Source organism: Notolepis coatsorum (genome assembly GCF_963971535.1).
Source record: "Notolepis coatsorum genome assembly, chromosome: 20".
NCBI classification, from domain to species: domain Eukaryota; kingdom Metazoa; phylum Chordata; class Actinopteri; order Aulopiformes; family Paralepididae; genus Notolepis; species Notolepis coatsorum.
The window spans coordinates 42,261,706-42,287,972 of NC_140184.1; the positions used below are offsets into that span (position 1 = coordinate 42,261,706).

The following is a 26,267-nucleotide window of genomic DNA, read 5'->3' on the forward strand; positions in this document are numbered from 1 at the left end:
ATCAGTTAGAAATGACCTCTGAACAAGGTTACAACACTAGAGGGGCCGCTTCTGGTAACATCAGAACAAAAACAGCACCAAAATCTAATTTTCTCAAACTCACTGGCATATATATAGGTCAATAGTACTGCCGAAAAACATCTCATCCACAATACATAATACAATTACTTTAAAAAAAAAAATTTAGAGATATCTTGCAAACTTGTCAAGTATGTAACTGTTATCTGTGTATTTAAAAATATTTTGACTGGAATGTTAGATTTTATAATGTGAATTTGTATATTTGTATTAATGTTTAATTTATGTGTTTTGTTTTATTTGTTATTCGTATTTTTTGTTGTACATTTGTATTGTATTTGTTTTGTCCAGGACCCCAGGAAGACTAGAGGTTCTTTCATGTGTCTCTAATGTGGATCCTTTAATAAACATAAACAAAATATAAACACCCAGTGGATGTGGCAGTTCATAATACCAGAAGAAGAAAACAGTTCACGGACAGCTGCTCCCACTTGCTGTGCCATCAGGAGGACAGACATTTTGTCCAAAAACACACACATCATGCTTCAGTGGACACTATCTTTTTTCAAATTATTATTATTTATTCATTTTCAACATTTGTTTGGGACATTTTCATTGACCTGGAACTGAAAATAACACCTGTGTTATTTTCAGGAAAAGCTTAGGGACATTTTCTATAAAATAAAAAGTATAATCTGAGGCAGAATCTGGATTAAAAACTGAATTAGATCAGTAGAGATAAATTATAGCATAATGGTTTACTATAAAGGGGAACACTAAATTACAAAAGCTATAGTTTAGCCATATTTTCAGCTTCAGCCATGCAGCCAGCAGGTAAGGTTCCCTGATACTTTTTGATTTGATGATATTGAAAACCATAACCTGACATGTCAGACCTATGGAATACTACTCCATTTACGTCTGAATGTGGCACACACATTTTTATTTTTTTTAAAGCATCCTGGGGGAAATCTCTGTCAATAAAGTATTTTAATAACCATGTCGATGTGTTGTTGTCTTGTCACTCATCCCCTAATGACTTCCTGGCACTGTGATTTCTTCATTTACCCCTGTGTTACCAAGGCAACAGGCTGTCAGTGTGCACACAGGGACTTTTATATTGACATTTAGTCAGCATGTACAAGCTTTGTTTGTATCTGAGAGATTTGTGTAGAGGGGCACAGAATCGTCTTTCGCCAGGAATTCATTAGGAGGTGAGAGACAACAGAAATGGGCTCTACTCATGAAAGAGAGATAGCTTGCATAACGTTCCATGTGTCTGACCCCCGCTCTTTTGTTTTCAGTTGAGATCATCACTCATGATTCTGTCTTTGCCTATGGCCATCATTTGAAATTCAGGCTACCAGTCCTCTCTATGTTTCAGAGATTGTTAGTGGAGATGGATCACCTTGGCACACCTGTGGCCTGTAGCACAATCTAGTGGTACACACACCCTCTGGTATTTTATTTTACTACAAGGTCTGAGTGAGAGAGAGAGGTTGTATATCAGTGTATATCTAGTACACCAGTATATAAGTGTACCGTATATCTAGTTGAGTAATGATATGATATGATATGATATTTTAATTTATAATGCGCCCCCCCAGCCAATTTTTACATCGGTCCAGGGCGCTGCCCCGGGGGATGCTGCGATAAGAGTCATACCAGTCAGCTACATTAAGGTACAGTAACTCTCTTGACTCTTTCTGTCAATTTCATCAAAGAAACTCACGACACCTTTTTGATAAGATATGATACGATAAGATAAGATACAATAAGATATTTATTTTTTATGTTTTTATTGTCCCAGTGGGAAATTACTTTGTTGCCACAGTACAGCACAGAGAGGGATCAAAGTAAAGATACAAATATACAAATATTGAAATAAATAACAGTTACAAAGGTAAATAATAATAATAATAATAATAAAAAGTAAGAAATATACAAAATATGGTTAGGGTCTGGCTATTGATGAGTATAGTCCCAACATATTATTAAATACATAAATAGTACGGATGTGGCTGTGATTTGCATCAACATTGCGCAACATTGAGTCTCATTCACCAACGGACTTAAGACAAAAGATCAGAATTTTTTTTGTCCTAGCTCCACTTGAGTCATTTTCAGGAAATTTTCGGATTCACGAACGGTCCCTTCTCCTGGATTCGCTCTTAACCCATTCCGTGCCAACCACGGGTATAGTCTGGTTAACTAGCCAACCGTTCCGTGCCAATCACGAATATAGTCGGGTTTTAATCGTTATTTCTTTTATTAGCGATATCCATTCATTTTGTATCCATCCAACCTGATGTTATAATTAGGAATGGGTCTGAGCTCGCAAAAGGGCAAATACCGCCACCTATCGTCTCCTTGATGGTATTGCACATCATTGGATTGGATTGGCTGGGAATGTGCATCGAAAAAATAACTCCGGTCCGGGTTTCCCTTCTCGGGCAAGCAGTATCGTGTTACCACATTGACAGAGCAGCGTCGATTATGTGTTTTGGACTATAACGTTGGATCAATAAACGCGATCGATATCAGGAATTGGATAAATCTTTTTGCAGAACATCTGATGTGAGGTAAGGAATGACAACGTGTTTTGTGTCCAAAACTATACTCGTATTCAAAACGGTATCAAACGGAAATGTACAGATGAAAAAACAATCTGTTTCGTACATGTTGACTGCAAGCAAGTCATTGATAAGCGACGGGTGTATTAGACCCATAGCCATAATTTAAGATATAGTTTAAGCGTTCGCAAATATCCCCGTCCTCCCATTGAGTAAAGTGCTGGCATAGAAGCCCTAATTTGGTCATATGGGCGTGGCTCTGAATGAGTTAAGAGCAGGATTTAGGAGCGCTGAAGAGCAGTCGTAAGTCGGACAGACTGGTGTGCGCCGTGTTCTTTGGGAGGAATCATGGTGATTGCGTTCATGTTGACTCTACAGACATCCTTGGAATTAAATAATCATAATAATAATAAATACGACAATATTTGTATGATAAAAAATTACATTTTGCATTTACAGTCATGCCTCAACGATGCATCGTGATGTCCGAAAATAAATAATAGCACTACACAAACACTGCAAATGACAGTGAATAAATAACTAAATAAATCAGATAAATATAGTTATTATTTATTGTTGGTTTTATAAAAAAGAATTGGACATTGCTTATTGTATACATTGTAAGAGCCAGTGGATAAACATTCCACTGCTCATCTTGCCCAGACAACAGACGTGCTGTCCAAGTCCGACAGCGATTAATTGCAGGGATGTAGGATGAATAAGCATGAATTTGACATACTTGATTTTGTCACTATTAGATACAGTTTACAATTTCTCTCAAGAACTAAACACATCACTTCAGTTATACTCAAACAAGGGTGTCAGAGAATAAGCGTGGCACCGCTGGTGTACTGTACACAGCGCATTGTCATCATACAGCACACTATAGCTATAGTGGAATAGACTGTATTAATATTCCATATTTATACCGTCTTGTTTCGCACTCCTGGCCACCTGCCACTACATGCTTACTATATGTGCAACGAATTACGCATGTGGACTATACAGTACGCGCGTGTGTGTGTGTGCACTGATGCAGGTGGCCAGGAGCGTGAAACAAGACGGTATAAATATGGAATATTAATACAGTATATTCCACTATAGCTATAGCTATAGTGAGCTGTATGATGACAATACATTTGAATCTAATCTCACTATGATCCATCGCAAAGTGCTTCCGCGCTACCTGTTGAATACGGGGCAATGCTGACCCTTGTTTTGTGCACAACCCTCACATTATAATGAGCTGGAGTGGTGTGTCTGTATGCAAATTAGTCTAATGAGAACGTGCTCCCGGAGGGTTCGCAACTGTGATCATTTGGCAAGTTAAGACAACCTCTCCATGCATTGGTGAATCCGGGGGTAATTGTCATCGCCTTTCTCTTACGACCTTCCAAGGAGGTTGTCATAAGAAAAAACTTAAGACAATGTTGGTGAATGAGGTCCATTGATTGCTTTTATTTCAAACTGTCTCTTTATAGGAAAACATCAGCGACTTCAAAATGTATTTTATGCATTTGTGTGTGTATACTGTAGCTGTTGATGGTAGTTTTTCTTGTCATAAATAATGACCACGTGTTACTACAGTCATTTAAATTTGGTAAGGGATTTTTCAAGGGACACCATCTTCATATCAGGGGTCTGACCTCAAGGTTGGAAAAGGTTGGTTCCAGATAACTAAAGCCTCTGGGGCCCCATCACCTAAAGTCAGCGTCTAACAGACTCCGGAACAAAAGAAACACAGGGCATGTGTTCTGCTACGTATGTGCTGCACTGTCCTCCATTCCAAACATTGGATGGGTGCCTAATGAGTACACAATGCCTTATTAGATGCTGTCCAACAGCCCAGAACCTCTTCATATTACTGTGTGAACAAAGGCATTTGGCTCATTCGCCTGATTGATCTGCCTAGATAGGATTTGTACACAATGGAAAACAAATAGAACCTGAGTGACTCGCTAAATTGTCTGAGATTGCCTGAGAGTGTAACAAACACACGCACACACACACACACACACACACGCACACGCACACGCACACACACACACTTAGCAGTTAAGGCATAATGTGGTAGAAATGGTATGTTCCCCTTCCCTCCCATTTGTCATCCCCCCCACACCTATTATAGTCAGCTTATTCTTCTCCAATACCCACATCCTGTCTACCCGTCTCCCGTGACCCCCACCCCTTCCTGTCATGGATAAATATCTACATATTCTGTGTCTCTGGGAGCTCATTACGGGGGAAAAACAGAGTCCATTCTCTTCGGTTCAAATAACAAACTCAGCAAGACCGACGGCTTCTCAGTTACAGTGGGTGACAATATTGTCACAAGGAAAGATGAAATTACCTACCTGGGCTCCATCCTAGAGGCTAATCTTTCCTGTGACAAAATGGCATCCAATGTAATAAAAAAAGTCAACCAACGAATTCGATTCTTGTACCGGATCTCCTCACTGGTAAACAAGAATACCCTGAAGACTCTGGCAGGAGCACTCGTTCAAGGGTACTACGACTATGCTTGCACCTCATGGTACCAAAGCACCGCAAAGGCGCTAAAAACAAAATTACAAACATCTCAAAACAAACTGGTCAGACTACTGCTTGACCTTACTCCTAGAACCCACCTCACCCCTGCCCACTTTGACAACCTAGGATGACTTAGAGTAGACGACAGAATACAGCAACTTGCAATGAGCCTGGTCTACAAGATACACTACACGACCAAGGTACCCATGTACATGTCAAAATACTTCCCAAAGGTCAGTGAATACCACGATCACAACACCAGAGGGTTTAGGTTTAGGTTTACTTTATTTGTTCAAGGGGGACAGTGTACATTAATAAAACATTTTACAAATGTAAATGCACCCAATTTTAGCCAAAAGGCTAATTTCCATTGGCAGTCCCCCTGCCAGAAGGTACAGGCTAAAATCCTGTGTAAAAAAAGGGTTAGCAATAAAAACAGAATAAAATAAAATCAAAATAAAATCAAGATAAATAACATTAGAATAAAAACACAACAAAAGCACATAGACATAGTAGGGATACAGGTCACAATACAGTCATGGACACAAGGACAGAGCACATCATGACATATTAAGAGACCCAGACATAGACAGACGCACCATATCCACACACACACATACACACAAAGACACCTCAGTGTTGACAGTTCTGGTTTTCAATGAGCCATTCCCTAACCCTGCACTTGAATGAATGGTATGATGTGGACACTCTAATTGTTTGAGGAATTGAGTTCCATTGGTGGGATGCTCTGTATGAGAAGACGGCCTGGCCAAATACACTTTTTTTGAAAGGGATTGCCGCACCTCTAGTGTTCCTGGTTGAGGCAGACTTGAGGTTGATGAAATTGGACAAAGGAGGAGGAGCCAATCCACACTTTATTTTAAAAACTAGACAGACGTTTTGATATAGGGTCAGGTTTTCCCAACTGAGTAGATAATATTTTTTTAGAATGTGACAATGATGGTACCTGAATGGTTTCTTGTCTAGAATTTTTATTGCTTGTTTGTAAAGTGATTGAAGTGGTTTCAGAATGGTGGAATGTGAATTGGACCAGGTTATCAAACAGTATGTGATGTGGGAAAGAACCATTGAATGAAAATATAGCTTTGCTGCCTCGGTTGAAAGGAAGTTTCTTATGTACCTGAAGTTTGATAGGCTGAACTTTACCTTATTGCAGACTTTTTTTATGTGATTTTTGAAGGGAGGAGCTCCACAAATCATGTTAAACCCAGATTCGGCTCAAACAAGGGACTAAACATGTTTCGCAATTACAGTATGCCACATCAATGTGGAACGCCCTAGCCAAAGCTGTAAAGGAATGTGAATCACTACCCACTTTCAAAACCACTCTCAAAGAACACCTACGGGAGACTGCAATTCAAAACTGGCCCCCTCCAATGTACAGTAAATGACCAAGTATGGTTTTGTCAATATTCCAATGTACAGTTTTGCTTGTACAGTTGTACAGTGTTCCCCACCCACCCCTCCTACCAACCCCCCCCCCCCCCCCCCCCCCCCCCCCCCCGCGTGTATCTTTTCCGCAACGGAATTCGGTTTCCGGGTTCCTCTGATTGGCCACTGACCCCACGTGACCCTACCCTATTACACGCCCCCCTTATCGATGCGCGTTATGCGACGCTCTACAGCTCTTTCGCTGACTTCCTGACTTCATCGCAGAACAGCTGTTTCCGTATTTATAATATTGGAAACGCCGCGCTGTGAGCGCTGTGAAGCACCTCTGTATTAAATGCCGACAGCACCTCTGTATTAAATGCCGACAGCACCTCTGTATTAAAATGCCGACTCATCAATCAATAACAACATTAACGATAACGTTAGCATTAGGCTAACGCCAAGCTGTAATGTTACCAGTCTCGCGTCTATCTGCTAACGTTAGCATTAGGTAATAACCGGTTTAAAATGGATGGTGATTACCTCATGTTGTGTCTATTCTGCTAGCATTAACGTTACTAGTACAAACAATCAAACCAAAACATTGACATCTAACTTATCTTTAGATATTTACTCAACCTATAATGTCTAACTATGAATGAACACAACACTCTAACTTAACATCTTTAGCTAATAAAGTACTCAACCTCTACTGTCTTTAACTATGAACAAACACAACACTCTAACTTACCATCTTTAGATAATAAAGTACTCAACCTCTACTGTCTTTAACTATGAACAAACACAACACTCTAACTTACCATCTTTAGATAATAAAGTACTCAACCTCTACTGTCTTTAACTATGAACAAACACAACACTAAATTACCATCTTTAGATAATAAAGTACTCAACCTCTACTGTCTTTAACTATGAACAAACACAACACTCTAACTTACCATCTTTAGATAATAAAGTACTCAACCTCTACTGTCTTTAACTATGAACAAACACAACACTCTAACTTACCATCTTTAGATAATAAAGTACTCAACCGAGTAGAGTGTAGACAAGTACACTCAGTCCTACTGTAAGAGCATGGGTCACTCTGAGCCCGAAGTACACTCAGTCCTACTGTAAGAGCATGGGTCTGAGCCCCAAGTACACTATGTCCTACTGTAAGAGCATGGGTCTGAGCCCCAAGTACACTCTAACGTTAACGTTATCGTTAATGTTGCTATTGATTGATTGATGAGTCGGCATTTAATACAGAGGTGCTGTCGGCATTTAATACAGAGGTGCTGTCGGCATTTAATACAGAGGTGCTTTACAGCGCTCACGGCGCGGCGTTTCCAATATTATAAATACGGAAACAGCTGTTCTGCGAGGAAGTCAGGAAGTCAGCGAAAGAGCTGTAGAGCGTCGCATACCGCGCGTCGATAAGGGGGCGTGTAATAGGGTAGCGTCACGTGGGGTCAATGGCCAATCAGAGGAACCCGGAAACCGAATTCCGTTGCGGAAAAGATACACGCCCCCCCCCCCGCCCCACCCCCCCCCCACCTCCAATGTACAGCCCCCCCCCCCCGTGGACTGAAGGAATGAGTCAGCGTTAATAGTTTTAAATGCAAATAATTTATTGAAACATAGAAGTGGGGTTGACACACACACACACACACACACACACACACACACACACACACACACACACACACACACACACACACACACACACACACACACACACACACACACACACACACACACACACACACACACACACACACACACACACACACACACACACACACACACACACACACACACACACACACACACACACACACACACACACACACACACTGTTTCAACTCCTCACCACCCCCCGCATCATATTGTAGTCTAGTCTGTCTTCAAACTTCCACTCCTCTCGAAACTTTATTTTTCGTCTGAGAAAGGCGCATGGGTTTTCTTTTTAGCGGCAGGCTATATTTGTAATTGTAACCCATTTAATAATAATAATATTTACATGTATATATTTAATTACTGCATATATATATATATATATATATATATATATATATATATATATATATATATATATATTAGTGCTGTCAAACGATTAAAATATTTAACTAGATTAATCGCATGATTGTCCATAGTTAACTCGCGATTAATCGCAAATTAATCACATTTTTTTTTTTTTTTTTTTTTTTTTACCTTAAACAGATCTTTTTCAAGTTCCAAGTTTTAATACTCTTATCAACATGCGAGTCAACAAATGCATGCTTTGTGCAGCCATTTAACACAAAAGGATGACCCTCATGCATTGGGTCTGAGCCCCAAGTACACTATGTCCTACTGTAAGAGCATGGGTCTGAGCCCCAAGTACACTCCGTCCTACTGTAAGAGCATGGATCACTCTGAGCCCCAAGTACACTCAGTCCTACTGTAAGAGCATGGGTCTGAGCCCCAATTACACTCCGTCCTACTGTAAGAGCATGGGTCTGAGCCCCAAGTACACTCCGTCCTACTGTAAGAGCATGGGTCACTCTGAGCCCTAAGTACACTCAGTTCTACTGTAAGAGCATGGGTCACTCTGAGCCCTAAGTACACTCAGTCCTACTGTAAGAGCATGGGTCACTCTGAGCCCCAAGTACACTCCGTCCTACTGTAAGAGCATGGGTCTGAGCCCCAAGTACGCTCAGTCCTACTGTAAGAGCATGGGTCTGAGCCCTAAGCACACTCAGTTCTATATCAGGATCTCCCTGTGAAAGCATACCACGAGAAGACTTTAACTTGAGACGATCTCAGATTGTCATGTCTCCCCCTCTTAACATGTGCTACGACCCTGCCATAGACCCGATACAAGCAGCCATAAGCTGCAGCAGAGGTTCAGTCCAGTGATTGCTTTGCTGGACAAACCATAAGCCTAGAACATAGAGTGTTGTGTTTGTTCATAGTTAAAGACAGTAGAGGTTGAGTACTTTATTATCTAAAGATGGTAAGTTAGAGTGTTGTGTTTGTTCATAGTTAAAGACAGTAGAGGTTGAGTACTTTATTATCTAAAGATGGTAAGTTAGAGTGTTGTGTTTGTTCATAGTTAAAGACAGTAGAGGTTGAGTACTTTATTATCTAAAGATGATAAGTTAGAGTGTTGTGTTTGTTCATAGTTAAAGACAGTAGAGGTTGAGTACTTTATTAGCTAAAGATGTTAAGTTAGAGTGTTGTGTTCATTCATAGTTAGACATTAGAGGTTGAGTAAATATCTAAAGATAAGTTAGATGTCAATGTTTTGGTTTGATTGTTTGTACTAGTAACGTTAATGCTAGCAGAATAGACACAACGTGAGGTAATCACCATCCATTTTAAACCGGTTATTACCTAATGCTAACGTTAGCAGATAGACGCGAGACTGGTAACATTACAGCTTGGCGTTAGCCTAATGCTAACGTTAACGTTATCGTTAATGTTGCTATTGATTGATTGATGAGTCGGCATTTAATACAGAGGTGCTGTCGGCATTTAATACAGAGGTGCTGTCGGCATTTAATACAGAGGTGCTTCACAGCGCTCACGGCGCGGCGTTTCCAATATTATAAATACGGAAACAGCTGTTCTGCGAGGAAGTCAGGAAGTCAGCGAAAGAGCTGTAGAGCGTCGCATAACGCGCGTCGATAAGGGGGCGTGTAATAGGGTAGCGTCACGTGGGGTCAATGGCCAATCAGAGGAACCCGGAAACCGAATTCCGTTGCGGAAAAGATACACGCAACCTAAAACCCCTTCCTCTCCCAAACCGTTTCTACAATTGTTTTATGTTGCATGATGATCATGAATTCATTTATTATTATTTTTTTTAATATTTGAATATCAACATTATCTGTCCATCCTCAGTAATCCTCAGTTTACTATAATATACTCCTGACTTCATCGTCTTTCCAAACACGCACACACACAGAGAAAGGGAGAGTGCCCCCCCCCCCCCTTTCCCTTTCCTCAGTCCACACTTTCTGCTGTTCTCTATGGCTCTGCCTCTGATCAGGATTAGCTTGTTAGCTTACGCTAACGTAACGTTAATTTCGGGCGATGTGGGCATAAAGGAATGGCGATGATGCTAGATGCATTTGACCCGTTGTGAGAGAAAAAAACACGACGGACTTATTTCGGGTCGCAAAATAGGCACACTGCTGTGTAGCCCTGCTCTGCTTAATGCCAGCAGACAGCACGGACTGGGCGGATATGACTCACCGAGTTGCCACGGGATTTTCTAAATAAGAGTATCGATATGAACCGAACGTTGCTAGCTGCCGGAGCCATAGATATTATAGCTGGAGCTGCGCTTGGGGGCGGAAATGAGACCCGCCATAGGATTTTCAAAATAAGAGTATCGATATGAACTATTTTGTTACCGGCCAGGTGGCGGGCAGACCTCTCATTGTTACTCGCCAAACCTTAAATCTGCCCGCCATTGGTGCTTGGCGGGTACTTATTTTGTTCCCTGGTATAGATGTAGCAGTACTGTCTATCTGTATGTCATGTATGTCATATATGTCCTGATGAATTGAAAATGGGGGACCCTGATGTAAACAAGACGAAAGACTTTCTCTGGTCTGCATCCCCTTAACAATTGTGTGTATTGAGCTGTACTGTATTGTACCCATTCTGCAATCTGTTAATACAGTTTTCAATCAATCAATCAATCAACCCCCCGGCCAGGGGCTCATTAAGTCTTCTCAAGCCAAATCTCCTATATATATTTTTTTAATCCTCTCTTTCTCCGATTTTTCTCTGTTTTCTCCCCGTCCCAATTTAGTCGTTGTGCTAATTCCCCCCCTCCCATACTTGCCTGGTTGTTGTGCGCATGTTCTCCTACTGGTCAGTACAAGGGAACCCTGAAGTGATCCGCACGCTTCCTCCGACACGCGCAGCGACAGCCAGTGTCTCTTTTTTCACCTGGCAGCGAGGACTCTCATTGGTGAAGTGTAACGCGTGGGAGGTCACGCTGCCTTCATCAAGTCCTGCCTCTCGCTGAGCAAGCGCCCAGACCTGACCTGTAGGCGCCGCTGTCCACAACGCCAGATTCCCACCCATGACTTGCCCTCCCCCTAACCCAGCCAAACGGGTTAGTATAGCGATCAGCCCAAGCCCCAAGCAATGCTGACTCCGGGAGTCGAGACAAATCTCCTATATTTGACCTAATAAATTTGTAACAACCAACTATGAACCAAGCAAATTATTTCCACCACACATATAGCTGTATTATCTCAGATGCTACACACACCTAGTGTCACGCACAGGCCCTCTCTACTAAAGACACACACACACACACACACACACACACACACACACACACACACACACACACACACACACACACACACACACACACACACACACACACACACACACACACACACACACACACACACACACACACACACACACACACACACACACACACACACACACACACACACACACACACACACACACACACACACACACACACACACACACACACACACACACACACACACACACACACACACACACACACACACACACACACACACACACACACACACACACACCTCTGCCAGTGGGTCTTGGACTTCCTGACGGGCAGACCCCAGGTGGTAAGAGCCGGCAACTGCACCTCCTCATCCATCACGCTCAACATAGGGGCCCCCCAGGGCTGTGTTCTGAGCCCCCTCCTCTACTCCCTGTACACACATGACTGCGTAGCACAGCGGAACAACAACACCATCATCAAATTTGCTGATGACATAGTAGTGGTGGGCCTGATCTCTGCCAACGACGAAAGGGCCTACCTGGAAGAGGTAGAGAACCTGTCACAGTGGTGTCAGGAGAACTGCCTCTCCCTGAACGTCAGCAAAACAAAAGAGATGATTGTGGACTTCAGGAGGTCGGGGGTCAAGGACTACAGCCCCCTCAGCATCGACGGGGCACCGGTTGAGAGAGTGAACAGTTTCAAGTACCTCGGAGCCCACATATCCGAGGACTTGACATGGACCACACACATTGACAGTGTTGTGAAGAAGGCACGACAACGCCTCTACTTCCTCAGGCGCCTAAGGAAGTTCCAAGTCAGTCAGAAGATCCTTAGGAACTTCTACTCATGTACAATAGAGAGCATCCTGACCGGCAACATCACCTCCTGGTTTGGGAATAGCACTGCACAAGACCGTAGCAGACTACAAAGAGTGACACGTTCAGCCGAACGCACAATTGGAGGGGGGCTTCCCACCCTCCAGAACATTTACAACAAGCGGTGCAAGGGGAAGGCTAAGAGAATTATTAAGGACTCGAGCCACCCGAACAACTGCCTCTTTGAACTGCTGCGGTCAGGCAAGCGATACCGGAGTCTTAAGGCGAGCACAGAAAGACTCAGAAGAAGCTTCTATCCCCAGGCCATCAGGCTGCTAAACGAACAATAATCACTATGCAACAACCATCAAATGCACACAGCACACACACCCACACGCACACACTCACTCAAACAAACAACACACTGCAGCACCCACTCTCCACACTTTAGATCACACAAACACACTTACACTTTATATTTATTGATAAAGGATTTGCACTACAACTCGTACACCTACTGTGAATTGTACCTAAATTGCACCTCGTCCCATTTCTCCATTTCTGCCTTGCACTATATAGTATTGTATATTAGTACACTGCACAGTATTGTATATTGTATGGTAACTACGTCTATTCTGCATCGAACATTGTACATATGTCTAAACTGAACACTGTGACCTCATTTTTTTTTACTTCTAATTTTACTATGTTATTTTATTTCATACTTATCTTGTCTTGCACAGTCTCTGGAGCGCAACAGTAAGAAGCATTTTGTATAAAAGTATTCTGTACTTCTGTATGACAACTATTAAAGAAACTTGAAACTTGAAAACACACACACACACACACACAGCCGTGGGACTGGGGCCGATGGAGCGGATTAGCTCCAGGGCGGACATCCTCTCAGCAAGGGTGAAAAATCACCCTAAAAAAAGACATTAAGGGTGCGCAAGGCCTCCCTCGTCCTGTTCGCTGGGTCCATTATGGTCGGTTTGTACTGTTAGGGAACGGTGTTGTGGAGGACCCAATAGCAGACAGGACGAGGAGAGAATAGGCAAGACGAGACGGGGTGTAGTAAAAAATAGAGCTTTACTAAAGAAACAAGGCAATAAACAAGGATTCTCCAAAAACGAGAGCACAGCAATGCTGGCAGAGAGAGCAATGGTACAAAAACATGAACTGAAACCTCAGCAGAGCTGACAGGGAAAAAAGGAACAAACTAACTACAAAAACAAACACTATCAAAAACGAACTGCAAACACGAAAACAAAGATGGTGGAAACAACAAAACACACACTAAAAAACACTTTCTGACAAGGCACAGGATACAGAGAGCATGAGGAGCAGGGGGAGGTACAGGACCACAGATGGGAGACACAGGGGAAACTTGACCATGGGTGAAGGGAGGTAGAAGTTTGTGCAAAGGTGGGGGCCAGTGAGGAGCAGGAGGAGGGATCTGGGCAGGGAACGGTGAACCGTAACAATGTCAACAAAACATGTCCCAGTTTCCCATACATTCTCTGGCCAGATCCAGCTAGGCGAATAATGTCTAGTATTTCCTGTACTCTATTTGCACTTTTTCTATTTAGTTTTTTGTTTGACTGTAATTGTAACCTGTATTGGATACAGTATTTTATGTTCGTTTAATATTTGCTGAGCTTACAGTGTTATGCACACTACTGTAGTAGCATGCAAACTGGGACATGTTTTGTTGTCATTCTCCATGTTGACATTGATTTGGCTATATGGAGAGAAATGTATTATATTTTCATCAGTCTGCAGCATTGGTCTTGTGTAGTGTTTGGTGAATGTATTGTATATTTGCACATTCTCTGTGTACTTCACTTACAGTACTCTAATCACTGGGAAGTATAATTGCTAAAAAGTGTTTTAGGTTAAGCACAACAGTGTGTAACTGGTTCAAACTGAATTAAGTCATATGCAACGTGTGTGTTTCATATGGTAACAAAATGTGTTATTTTTATAAATTAGTGTATAATTTTAATTAGTGTTTCATTTAGGAAAGGATCTGAGGTGTTCTGCTAATAGTGTGTGTGGTTGTGCTAATTGTGTGTAGTGTGTTGGGGCCCTGCTTTCAAAATCGTGCTTAAGCAATCGGAAAAAACGGTAACTGGATGTTAATCATCATGATCCACAATCAGGTTGTGATGTCAACTGACCAATCTCAAGTTTCGCCTTCTCTTAGCTTGACTGAGGAAAGCAATGCTTGTGATTGGAGGGTCAAGAAAAGAGGGCAGGGGCGGTCGGGTGGCGTAGCGGAGATTGCGCTCGTCACCAATGCAAGAGGCTGCGGTCTCGACTCCCGGAGTCAGCATTGCCTGCGGCTTGGACCGATCGTCATACTAACTCGTTTGGCTGAGTTAGCGGGAGGGAAGTCGTGGGTGGTAATCTGGCGTTGTGGACAGCGACGCCTACAGGTCAGGTCTGGGCGCCTGCTCAGCGAAAGGCAGGAAGTAGTGAAGGCAGCGTGACCTCCCACGCATTACACTTCACCAATGAGAGTCCTCGCTGCCAGGTGAAAAGAGAGCCACTGGCTGTCTCCGCATGTGTCAGAGGAAGCATGTGGTAGACTTCAGGGTTCCCTTGTACCGACCAGTAGGGGGAACATGCGCACAACAACCAGGTAGGGGAGGGGGTAATTGGCATAACGACTAAATTGGGATGGGGAGAAAAGCATAGAAAATCAGGCGGAGAAAAAGAGGATAAAAAAAAAGAGGGCGGAGCTTGGTATAGGTCAATTCAAACTGAGTTGTGGTGACCTCTTCAAGTTTGCTCAAAAACAGAAAACTATATTTTATTGTAATTTATATTACCCTGCCTGTACCCCCCCCCCCCCCCCTCCCCTGTGCTGTCATGACCCCAAGGGGATTAATAAAGGTAAATTTGTATCTTATCTAATCTAATCTTAGGACCAACCCTCTGGTGAGACTAACCCATATATCCAATATGGCGTAAGACAAGCATCTGTGAGATTTTACCTGGAGGCATCAAAGCTGTCATAGGAGCCCACTGTGTAGTGTCTGAAGAGCTTGCGTCTGTCTGTGCGGTCAGCTCGGGAATCTGTACAATGAGAGTAGAAAATATATATATATATTCATGTCCAATCAATAATCAGTAATATGACAACACACCAATGGAAGAAGCCATTCATTAAAAGGCAGCAGTTCTGTGAAGATGTATCAGACAGTAAATCAAGACTGTCTCCAGTTTGACTCAGTTTGTCTCTGTGCCCTTTCACCACAGTGTTCATTATTCTGGAGAATATTGGTGACATGTGGTCTCCTGTGTGTGTGAAAATAAATGTAGCAGTGTACAAACTGTAAGCTGTAACCACTTTGTAAATAATTTAAACGTTTTTAACATGTTATTTAACTCATAATTAGGGATGGGAATTGATAAGATTCTATCGATACGATTCCATTATCGATTCTGCTTATCGATCCGATAACTAAGAACTAAGCTGGTTAGAATAACAACATGCAACTTGACATTTCTGATTGTCATTTATAATTTATTGTTGAGCCCCCATGTCAGAAAAATACAAAAACTGTAAAAAATAAATTAACTATACACTTAAATAAAATTATGTATTTGAGAACTCATTTAATCTATTGAACTGTAGTTGCATTCAACAGGTCGTTGTTGCAAAAGAGAATGTTAGCAATAACCAACCTGTATAAATAAAGGCCAGCTCAGTGTTCTCTCTCTGTCTCTCTCTGCAATGAGCATGGCTATTTAGCTATAGCTAGCGGCTAACGTTACTTTACCATGTAAATGAATGACTAGGATGCAAAACACTTTCAGTTTTCACTGCACACACAAAACGGTTGCAATATCGAGCCCTTTAGGTTTTCCTAGTCAAGGAATCAAATAGTCTGCTATGGTTGCATGCGTGGCACTAACGTTATTGTTTTTAAATGCGCAACTGTCGGAAAAACATGGCATCGATAAGAGGAATTGATAGTCACAGAGGCATGCGATTCCAGGAATCTGACAATTAGGAACCGGTTCCCAATCAATTCCGATTCTCGATTCCCATCCCTACTCATAATCTTTCTAAATGAACAAAACAGGTGTGGGAAAATCAGAGAATGTTAAGCTGATCTCTAAAAACACCAATTTAAAGTCCTTGAATTGTATCGGAAAAAGACAGTGAAAGTCAGTGAAAGTCCTTTACCTTGATGCGTGAATTTATGTGTGAACTAATTGAGCCAACAGGTCAAAGTACAAGTGCAAAAATCCTCCACATCAGTATTCATGAAGAAAAAGAGAAGGAGATGAGCAAAGGTAAATACACACAAGTACCAACAGGTTCAGGGGGATTCTGAAACCTCCAGGACTCTATCATATAGACGCCAGGACCAGAGAGGGGCAGCTCCCCTGATCACAGTGACGGGTAACTGGCAACACCCCTTAAACACAGCAGCCCAGAGGGCACTCTCTTTTCTGTGTACAGTAATAGGCACCAGTGCCGGCACTCTACTGCACACACACACACGCACGCACGCGCGCACACACACACACACACACACACGCACGCACGCACACACACACACACACACACACACACACTCACACACACACACACACACACACACACACACACACACACACACACACACACACACACACACACACACACACACACACGCACGCACACACGCACACACGCACACACTCACTCACTGGGGCATGTAAACACCTTATTCTGTTTACTATTGGGTATTGCTGTGTGTCTAAGGTAATATTTTCTTGTACTCCGAGGTACTTGAAATTGTTCACTCTCTTGACCGGAGCCCCATAGATGCTGAGGGGGCTGTAGTTCCTTGCCCAAGACCTCCTAAAATCCACAATAATCTCTTTGGTTTAGCTGACATTCAGGGAGAAGCTGTCCTCCTGGCACCACAGTGCCAGGTTCTCCACTTCTTCCAGGTAGGCCTTTTCGTCGTTTGCAGAGATCAGGCCTTAAGCTGGTATCTGTCATATTAAACACCTTAGTCATGATATCAGCTAGAATATGTAAGATATCAGCTAGTATCTATCTACTATTTGTGACAGACTCGGGTGGTATGAGCTGTCACCAGATTGGAATGAATAAAAAGGCACACGACACAAAGCAGAATCAAATTGAACAGCAGTTTTAATGCTGTTTGAGGGGAGGAATAGGTAAATGTTATCTGTCAGGATTGGGGGGGGGGGGGGGGGGGGGTGTAGGACACACAAAAAGGGGAATCTTAAAATTACCACTGGAATCGCTGAGCGATGACAATAAAAGGCAGGGCTGGGTCTGGATGGATGAGGATAGGTGCAGTGGTGAATCTTCTCCTGAGCTCCGTGAAGGCCTCCGTCTTCAGCCTGCTAGGACCACCTAAATCGATGGGAGGTTCCCTTAGTCAATGCCGAGAGAGGGGCTGCGACCAAACTGAACCGCCGGTAAAAATTTGCAAAGCCCAGAAACCGCTGCACCTGCTTGACCGAGGTTGGCTGGGACCACTCCAGTACAGCTGTGACCTTGCAGGGATCCATCCTCACGCTGCCTTGAGACACAATGTTCCCAGAAAAGCCAACAGTGGAGGTATGAAACACATACTTCTCGGCCTTAACATAGAGTCTCCGCAGTACCTGTTTGACATGACCCACATGTTCCTGATAGCTCTTAGAAAATATCAGGATGTCATCCAGATACACGTAAACAAACATCTCAAGCATGTCCCTGAGAATGTTGTTTACAAGTGCCTGGAAAACTGCAGGGGAGTTGGAAAGGCCAAAAGGCATGACAAGATATTCGTAATGTCCTCTGGGGGTATTAAAGGCCGTCTTCCACTCATCCCCCTTCTGTATACACACCAGGTTGTAGGCATTTCTAAGATCCAACTTAGTAAAGAAGGACGCCCCCTGCAGGTGTTCAAATGCCGTGGACATGAGAGGGAGAGGCAGAGGGTATCGGTTGTTAACAGTGATCTTGTTCAGGCCCCTATATTTCAAGATGTGTGCCAATACACATCTTAATGTGACCTGTAGTTTCCTCCACTTTCCCGGAACCCAAAGGACGACCATCCAATGCAGTGATGTCAAGGGGAACAGGTAGGAAAAATAAAGGCATGTGAAGATTACGGGCCAGGGTCAAGTCAATGAAACAACCAGCCGCTCCCAAGTTCGGTTATTGCTTGTTCGGTTAACCTCCCCAAGTTCTGACGAATTCACTTGTTTCCCTGGACGGGTCTTCCCTGCATTGTGGGGCACCTGTGAAGGTAGTGACCGGTCTCTCCACAATACAAACAAGCCCCACTGCTCATCCGCTTTTCTCTCTCTGCTCGAGAGAGCCGTGAGCGTCCCAACTGCATGGGCTTGTCACTCCCAGGAGAGACGCGGAGCAATTCTGTGATTTCCTGGGAGCCGGTAAACTCCACTCCCGACGTGGAGCGAGTGAGAATGCTCTTTCTCTCTCGGTTATCGTTCGCAGTCCCGAGAGGATAATTCATCTTTGACTCTCTCTGACAAGGCATGGGTAAAAGTTGCCATCAGGGCCTTCCTATTCCACCTTGATTCAGTGGCTAGGGTACGGAATTGAATAGAGAACTCTGCCATACTGACTGAGCCCTGACGTAAACCCATCAGACGCTCAGATTTGCGAAATAGAAATACAAAAGACGAAATAGACAGCTGTCCCTCACAGAAAGATGAAATAAAGCCAAAGCACCTTAAAATAAACTAAAATAAAACCCACATGAACCATGTTCCAGGAGAATCACCGTTGTCCGATAGCGGGGGTCGGTACACAGGGATAGATTCTCATACGTTCCAGGGCTGATCCGGGAGAAGAGACGTCGGGCAAGCGTGGGTGGTTTCCAAAGCGGGTTCTCAGACAGTCAGAGGGTCGGGCACACAGCGGGGATCTCCTTCCAAAAATGGTCATACACAGCATTAAACACACACCAATCGCTTCCTTTCTCTCTCTCTTCTTCTCCACTCACTCACTCTCTCCTTACTCCTCTCTCAGGTTTCACCGTAGTTACTCCCATGCACGTCTGTCTATCCTTCCATCTTATAGAGTGAGCAATTACCCTTTGATTAGGCTCACCTGTTCCTTGCCAGTCTGGCATAGGTGTGCTGTGTTGGGCTGATGCGCTCTGCTCAACAGTGTGTCTCACCGGATTTCCTAATATGGGAATGTTCATCAGTAACTTGGCAGAGAGATAACAGCCTTCCAACCAGTGCTAATTTAGTCAACAAAAATTATGACTACATATGGTCGTCAACGTAGATTTCCCCCCCGACGAAAACGAGACGTCGAGACGTCACATTAACGCCACGTTAATGGAGATCATGTGACTCTAACTCTAATTTTGTCAACGGAAATTATGACTAAAGATGTTCGTCAACGAAGCTTTTTTTCATGATGACAACGAGACGTGACGTCACGTTAATGTAGACCATGTGACACTAACGTGACTAAATAATTCATGCAATATCGTTGACAACTGACGACACAAAATGTAGTTTGCAAAATACAATTTTGCTTTATTGTCAAGACTGTTTACTTGCTAGCTAACAGTAGCTTGTGTAGTAGTATTTGGTAACCATAGCTAGACATATGTTGCCTGAAACTGGTGTTCAAATCAAACTAATGTGTTTTAGTCTTGTAGAAACATGTCAATCAAAAATAGGTTATCATTTAAACCTGATATGCCCAGAGGGACAAGCTTAGAGAATGTGTGTGCTTGCAGAGACGTGGGCTCACACCAGGAGGTCATTTGCATACAACTGCTGGCAGCTGCAGAACAATAGATCAAGGGTCTGTTAAACTGGTCCTGTGGCTGATTATAGCACAGGAAGCCGGTAGCTCATGCCCCAGGTCTAAACAGGACAACATGTGGCTGCAGCTGCCAGGGGAGGAGCAAGCGTCTCCATTCTCTGTAACACTAAGTACATTTTCAAATGATTATTGGTATACTTGGATTAATTTAACATGAACTACAGAAAATCCTGTTATATTGTGGACAGAATCTTGAATCTAATGATATAAAATATGCCAGGTTTATGACGGGGAATCACAGAGTTTGAAATTAGGCCACGTTTGAAACTACATTGGAAAATACTTAAATGTGTTGCATACTAAACTGTATAAAAGAGATATTGATGTAAGGTAAAAGAATGATTAGGCCTCATGTAGCTATTCAATGAAAGCCAAAAAGACTGTGTTGAAGACTTAATCCCCTGCATATTAAGACTAGTTTCACTTAGGTTGAAACTAGGCTTAATGGTAACAGACTGTGTTCAATTATGATATCTCTGTGTTTATGTAATCAATTGCAATTCGAATATATATATATATTGTGAGATCAATAACCCAAGTATTATGTTAGTTAGACTGTGTTTGTTCTTTGACTGGAAAACAATGGAAATATAGGGTTGGCTGGCTGAGGCCAACCTCCTATTTCAAATTCAAACTTAGAGAGGCCTGGGATTGGAGGAAAACATCTGACATCACGCAGAGACTCTAGGCTTTATGATATAAGGCGGGTGTTGTGACGGTGGGAGGACACTCTGACACGGAACCACAAGGACAACACCCCACCTCTTTCACACAGCAGACGACGTGGCAGAGGAGACTCAAGAGACAAAGAACTTTTTGGAGGGAGAATAGACTTCTTTGTTCATCAGCCAGAGAACAAAGCCCATCAACAACTTATCAAACTATCATTATTTTATCTGTTTTCTTAGTAAGGACGAGCGGCATAGTGCTCCGGTACCTTGAATCTTTTATAGTGTTCTTTATTGTAATTTGTATACACTCTTAACTTTGATTAAACAGCTGACAGTACACCTTCTCCTCCATTTCTCCTGCTGCTCCGCTGGTCGTCAAACAAAGACCATTGGGTCTTATTGGTAGTACAAAGGTTTTTAGGGGAACCATACACAACGCAGAGGACGATCCAGCCGGTTCTGATCTTATCAGAACCAGAACAGAAGCCTTTGCTACTTCACTTGTTTGCAGACAGGAAAGTGTTGTATACTCATCTGGTTATTTAGTATAACATATAATAATGAGGAGACACGAGACACGGGTAAATTCCAGTTGACAGCTCTTTAGTGGAAAACTCAACACAGGTGATTACAATCACGGCAGTACTTATTAGCAGGGGGCGTGACGTTATCTAATAAGGGGCAAACTTAGAATGTCAATACACAACATATCCCTCCCCCTTAACTTTGAAGGTTCCCCTAAAAAGTAAGTACTTAAACATTAACAAAAAAACACTAAGTGTCACTGTGGTTTGGTATCCTTCATTCTATAATTAACTTAACAAATCATATTTAAACTTAAACTTTCATTGGCTAGTAACCTTTGCCTGAACTAGGGAAAGAGGGTAGACTACCTCAATTCCCAGACTGAACCCTGGGGATTATTCTGCCCCAATTGTAAGGGTTAGTCTATCAGGAGGGCGTCTGACTCTACTGGGGTAACGACCTGTAGGCAAGTCAGTTTCATTGTCTTTTGGGGAGGACTGTAGGAGTCCGGGTCTGGGAGAAGTGATGGCTGGGATAGGCCTAGGTGTGCCTGGGACAGGGGCTCTTCTGGTGATGAATGCTGCTCCTGGTAGGTCTCCTGCTCTGGAACAAAGGATGGCGGCTGAGGTGAGTCATCATGGAAACCAGCCGTGTGGAGCAGTTGATCGATGTGTCTTCTCCAGATGAGATTATCCCTGGTTTCTACTGTATATGACACAGGACCCGTTTTTGCAACAACTGTTGCAGGCATCCATTTGACCCCTTTTGTATAGTTCCGGGCGAGAACCCGGTCTCCAGCTGTGAAGCTCCGAAACTTTGCTTTCGCTCGCCTCTCCACTTGAGCTCTCTGTTGCATATGCACAATCTCCCTCGTCTTTTGGGGTCTCAGGAGGTCAAGTCGAGTGCGGAGTTGTCTCTTGAGCATAGCCGAGGCAGGCGAGACCTTTGTCGTAGCATGAGGTGTGTTTCGGTATGACAGCAGGAAAGCACTGAGGCGCCTGTTGATGGACTGTGTACCTTGAGAGGACTTAAGAGCTTGCTTCATGGTCTGTACGAACCTTTCAGCGAGCCCATTGGTAGCAGGGTGATAGGGTGCAGACTTGATGTGCTGAATACCATTCTCCTCCATGAATGTCTTGAACTCTTCAGACACTAGTTGTGGGCCATTATCACTAACCAGCTGTTGTGGTAGACCAAAGCGGCTGAAGATAGACCTTAGCTCTTCGATGGTCCTCATAGAGGAGGTGCCCGTCATGACGACAACCTCAGGCCATTTGCTATGAGCGTCGACTACGATTAAGAACATGTGGTTCTCCAATGGTCCAGCAAAGTCTATGTGGACTCTTTGCCATGGTTCTTCAGGCCAGTCCCACGGATGTAATGGAGCCAGCTGTGGGAGGTTTCTCACTCTCTGGCAGGCAGAACATGACTTTGCTTTCTCCTCTATAGCTGCATCCAGGCCTGGCCACCAGAAATAGCTGCGTGCAATTTCCTTCATACGCACGACCCCACAGTGTCCAGAGTGGAGCTCGTCAAGCACTTTCCCTCTCAGTGGTGGGGGAATAATGACACGATAGCCCCACAATAGGCATCCAGACTGGACCGACAACTCGTTTCGTCTCACCAGGTAAGGCTTCAAGCTTGGTGTCATCTCCCCTCCCCGTCCACGAGTGACGATGTCCATAACCTCAGACATGACCGGGTCCGTGTGTGTGTGTTTCTTCACATGAGTTGAGGTCACTGGAGCAGCGGTCACTTCCTTGAAGTAGAAGATCTCCGCTTGTGGTGTCCGATTATGTGTGACAGGCAACGGGAGCCTCGAGAGCCCGTCAGCATTCCCGTGCTGATCCGACTTCCAATACCTAAATGTCATACCGGTGGGCAGACAGCAACAAAGCCCATCGCTGCATACGACTGGCCGCAAGCGATGGAATGCCTGTATGAGGACCGAAGATAGAGGTGAGAGGTCGATGGTCTGTCAGTAGCGTGAATTTCCTGCCGTAGAGATATTGATGAAATGTCTTTATTCCAAACACTATAGACAGTGCTTCACGCTCAATCTGCGCATAATTGCTTTCCGCTTTGCTCAGCGTCCGTGATGCAAAGGCAATAGGTCTCTCTTCCCCTGATGGCATGATGTGCGATACTACTGCACCCACACCATAAGGTGAGGCGTCACACGCCAGCTGAAGTGACAAGGCGGGGTCAAAGTGGGTGAGGGCTTCAGACTGAGAGAGGGCTGTCTTTGCTCCTTTGAAAGCTGCCTCACATTTGTCTGTCCAATTCCATGTTTGGGCTTTGTGTAGCAGCTCATGGAGCGGTTTCAGCCTATTGGCAAGGTCAGGCACAAACTTCGCATAGTATGTCAGCAGGCCAAGGAATGATCTCAACTGACTCACATTCGTCGGAGATGGAGCCTCCACAATAGCCTTCACCTTCGACGGTGCTTTGTGGAGTCCAGTGCTGTCAATCACGTGCCCCAGGTACTCGACAGAAGGTTGGAAAAACTCGCATTTGTCTTCCCGGACTCTAAGACCATATTCCTCCAGTCTTTGCAGTGTGGCCCCCAGGTTCCTTAAGTGCGACTGCTCATCCGGTCCTGTGATAAGCAGGTCATCCAGGTAACACTGGACCCCTCGTAGCCCACTTAGGATCTGGTCCATTGCTCTTTGGAAAAGTGCTGGAGCAGAAGTAATCCCAAAAGGAAGCCTCTGGTACCTGAATAGCCCCTTGTGTGTCACTATGGTCAACAGTTCCTGTGACTCTGGATCTACATGCATCTGGAGATATGCCTGACACAAGTCTATCTTACTAAACTTCTGTCCCCCAGCTAAACCAGAAAAGAGTTCATCAATGAGGGGTAGTGGATACTGTTCTGCAATCAAGACAGGGTTCACAGTGACTTTAAAATCACCACAGTCTCAGGTTAGCTTCACTCAGTAGTCGTTTCTGAATAGACTCACTGCGTAGACCACACACCAGTCTGTCACGTATGGTGTCATTGAGTGAAATACCAAATTCACAATATTCAGACAGGCGTTTAAGTACAGCTACAAACTGTGAAACAGATTCACCCTCTTCTTGGTTCCTTTTATGGAACCTGAAACGCTCTGCAATGACCAGTGGCTTAGGAGAGTAGTGATCTTTTAATATTCCCACTATGTCTTCATAGGACTTGTCCCCTGGCTTCTCTGGCTGCACCAGACTGCGCAGTAGGTTATACGTTTTTGCTCCCATAACACTTAAGAATGTAGGTACTATGATATCCTCTTCAATCTTATTAGCAAGTGCAAAATACTCAAACCTTTCGGTGTAAGAACTCCATTGTTCCGTCTCCTCGAATGGTCCAATATGTCCAAACAGTGCAGCCATCTTCCTGCAATTAGTCCTGTCCTTGTTTCGTTTGAGTTACTGTCTTTGGATCTGGCACCATCTGCCCCTCCTCATTTACTCAGTCTCCTTCCCATCGCGGAGATTTCACCTTTTCTCCGTCTCCATACGCCGCCCGCAACAGTGTCAACACAGCAGTATGCACCGTTGCCAAGTTACCGCAGCCCCGACGTCGCGCTGCACACTCGCGAAAACAAACAAACGCGTCAGATGCGGACTATTGCCGACAATAACAAACACAACGTGAGATCCGTATTATCCTCGTCGCCAGTTTTGTTGTATACTCATCTGGTTATTTAGTATAACATATAATAATGAGGAGACACGAGACACGGGTAAATTCCAGTTGACAGCTCTTTAGTGGAAAACTCAACACAGGTGATTACAATCACGGCAGTACTTATTAGCAGGGGGCGTGACGTTATCTAATAAGGGGCAAACTTAGAATGTCAATACACAACAGAAAGTATCAAACATAATTGTCCGTGCGGAACCCTATCCCCAACACAGCGTTCCGTGTGTAGGGGGCACCACTGTTATGCTGTGGGTGTTGTTTCCCCCCCCCCGGGAGATATGGGAGGACAGACTGCAACGGAGCGCTACATTATGTTTTGACCCATGCACCACAATAGCTTACATAATGATAGGAAAACATACCTGCCCTCCGTCGTCATGGGAAATGTAAGATCACTGGTCAACAAGACAGATGAACTTTCGGCCCTGGTAAAAATCCAAGTGGAATACAGAGTCCAGCTTGCATGGAAATATCCCAGACTGCGGTCAGTGCGGTGGAACTGCATGGCTTCACCATGATGCAATCATGCGAGCCGACAGAAACAAAGCCAGCACCGCGGTAAGTGGAAAGGTGGTGGGTGGTTATTTTAGTTAAAGCCAGAAGTGGTGTATGTTTCAGTTGGCGTCACTCATGCACTGTCCTCGCACACGTGCACGCGCACTGAATAAAGACCACAATGTACCTTTATATCCCAATATTTGTCTGACCACACCCCTATCAGCTCACCTACATAAGCAGGTGTGTGGTCACCTGCTCTCCTCCTTTCTCGCTTTCACCACAAGGAAGTGCCTCGGTAGATCCCCACTTGACGTGAATGTGATAGTAGAAGAAGAGTTGGAAAACAAGAGATACGTTGACATCATATCTTTATTTTCTCTCTCACTATATTCGAGAAAATACGGCGATATTGTCTTCGTACTGGAGTGTCTGGA

The 26,267-nt window shown here is 43.8% G+C and overlaps 1 protein-coding gene across 1 annotated transcript in view; it reads right to left on the reverse strand.

Moving 5' to 3' along the window:
• The window catches only part of LOC311247418 (SH3 and multiple ankyrin repeat domains protein 2-like), a gene marked incomplete at its 3' end in the record, with an annotated part of 730,890 nt that overhangs the window by 262,657 nt on the left and 441,966 nt on the right, over positions 1–26,267 (reverse strand). Inside the window, 1 exon segment of the mRNA XM_084337816.1 lies at positions 15,617–15,698. Coding sequence (XP_084193942.1) covers positions 15,617–15,698 — 82 coding nt within the window.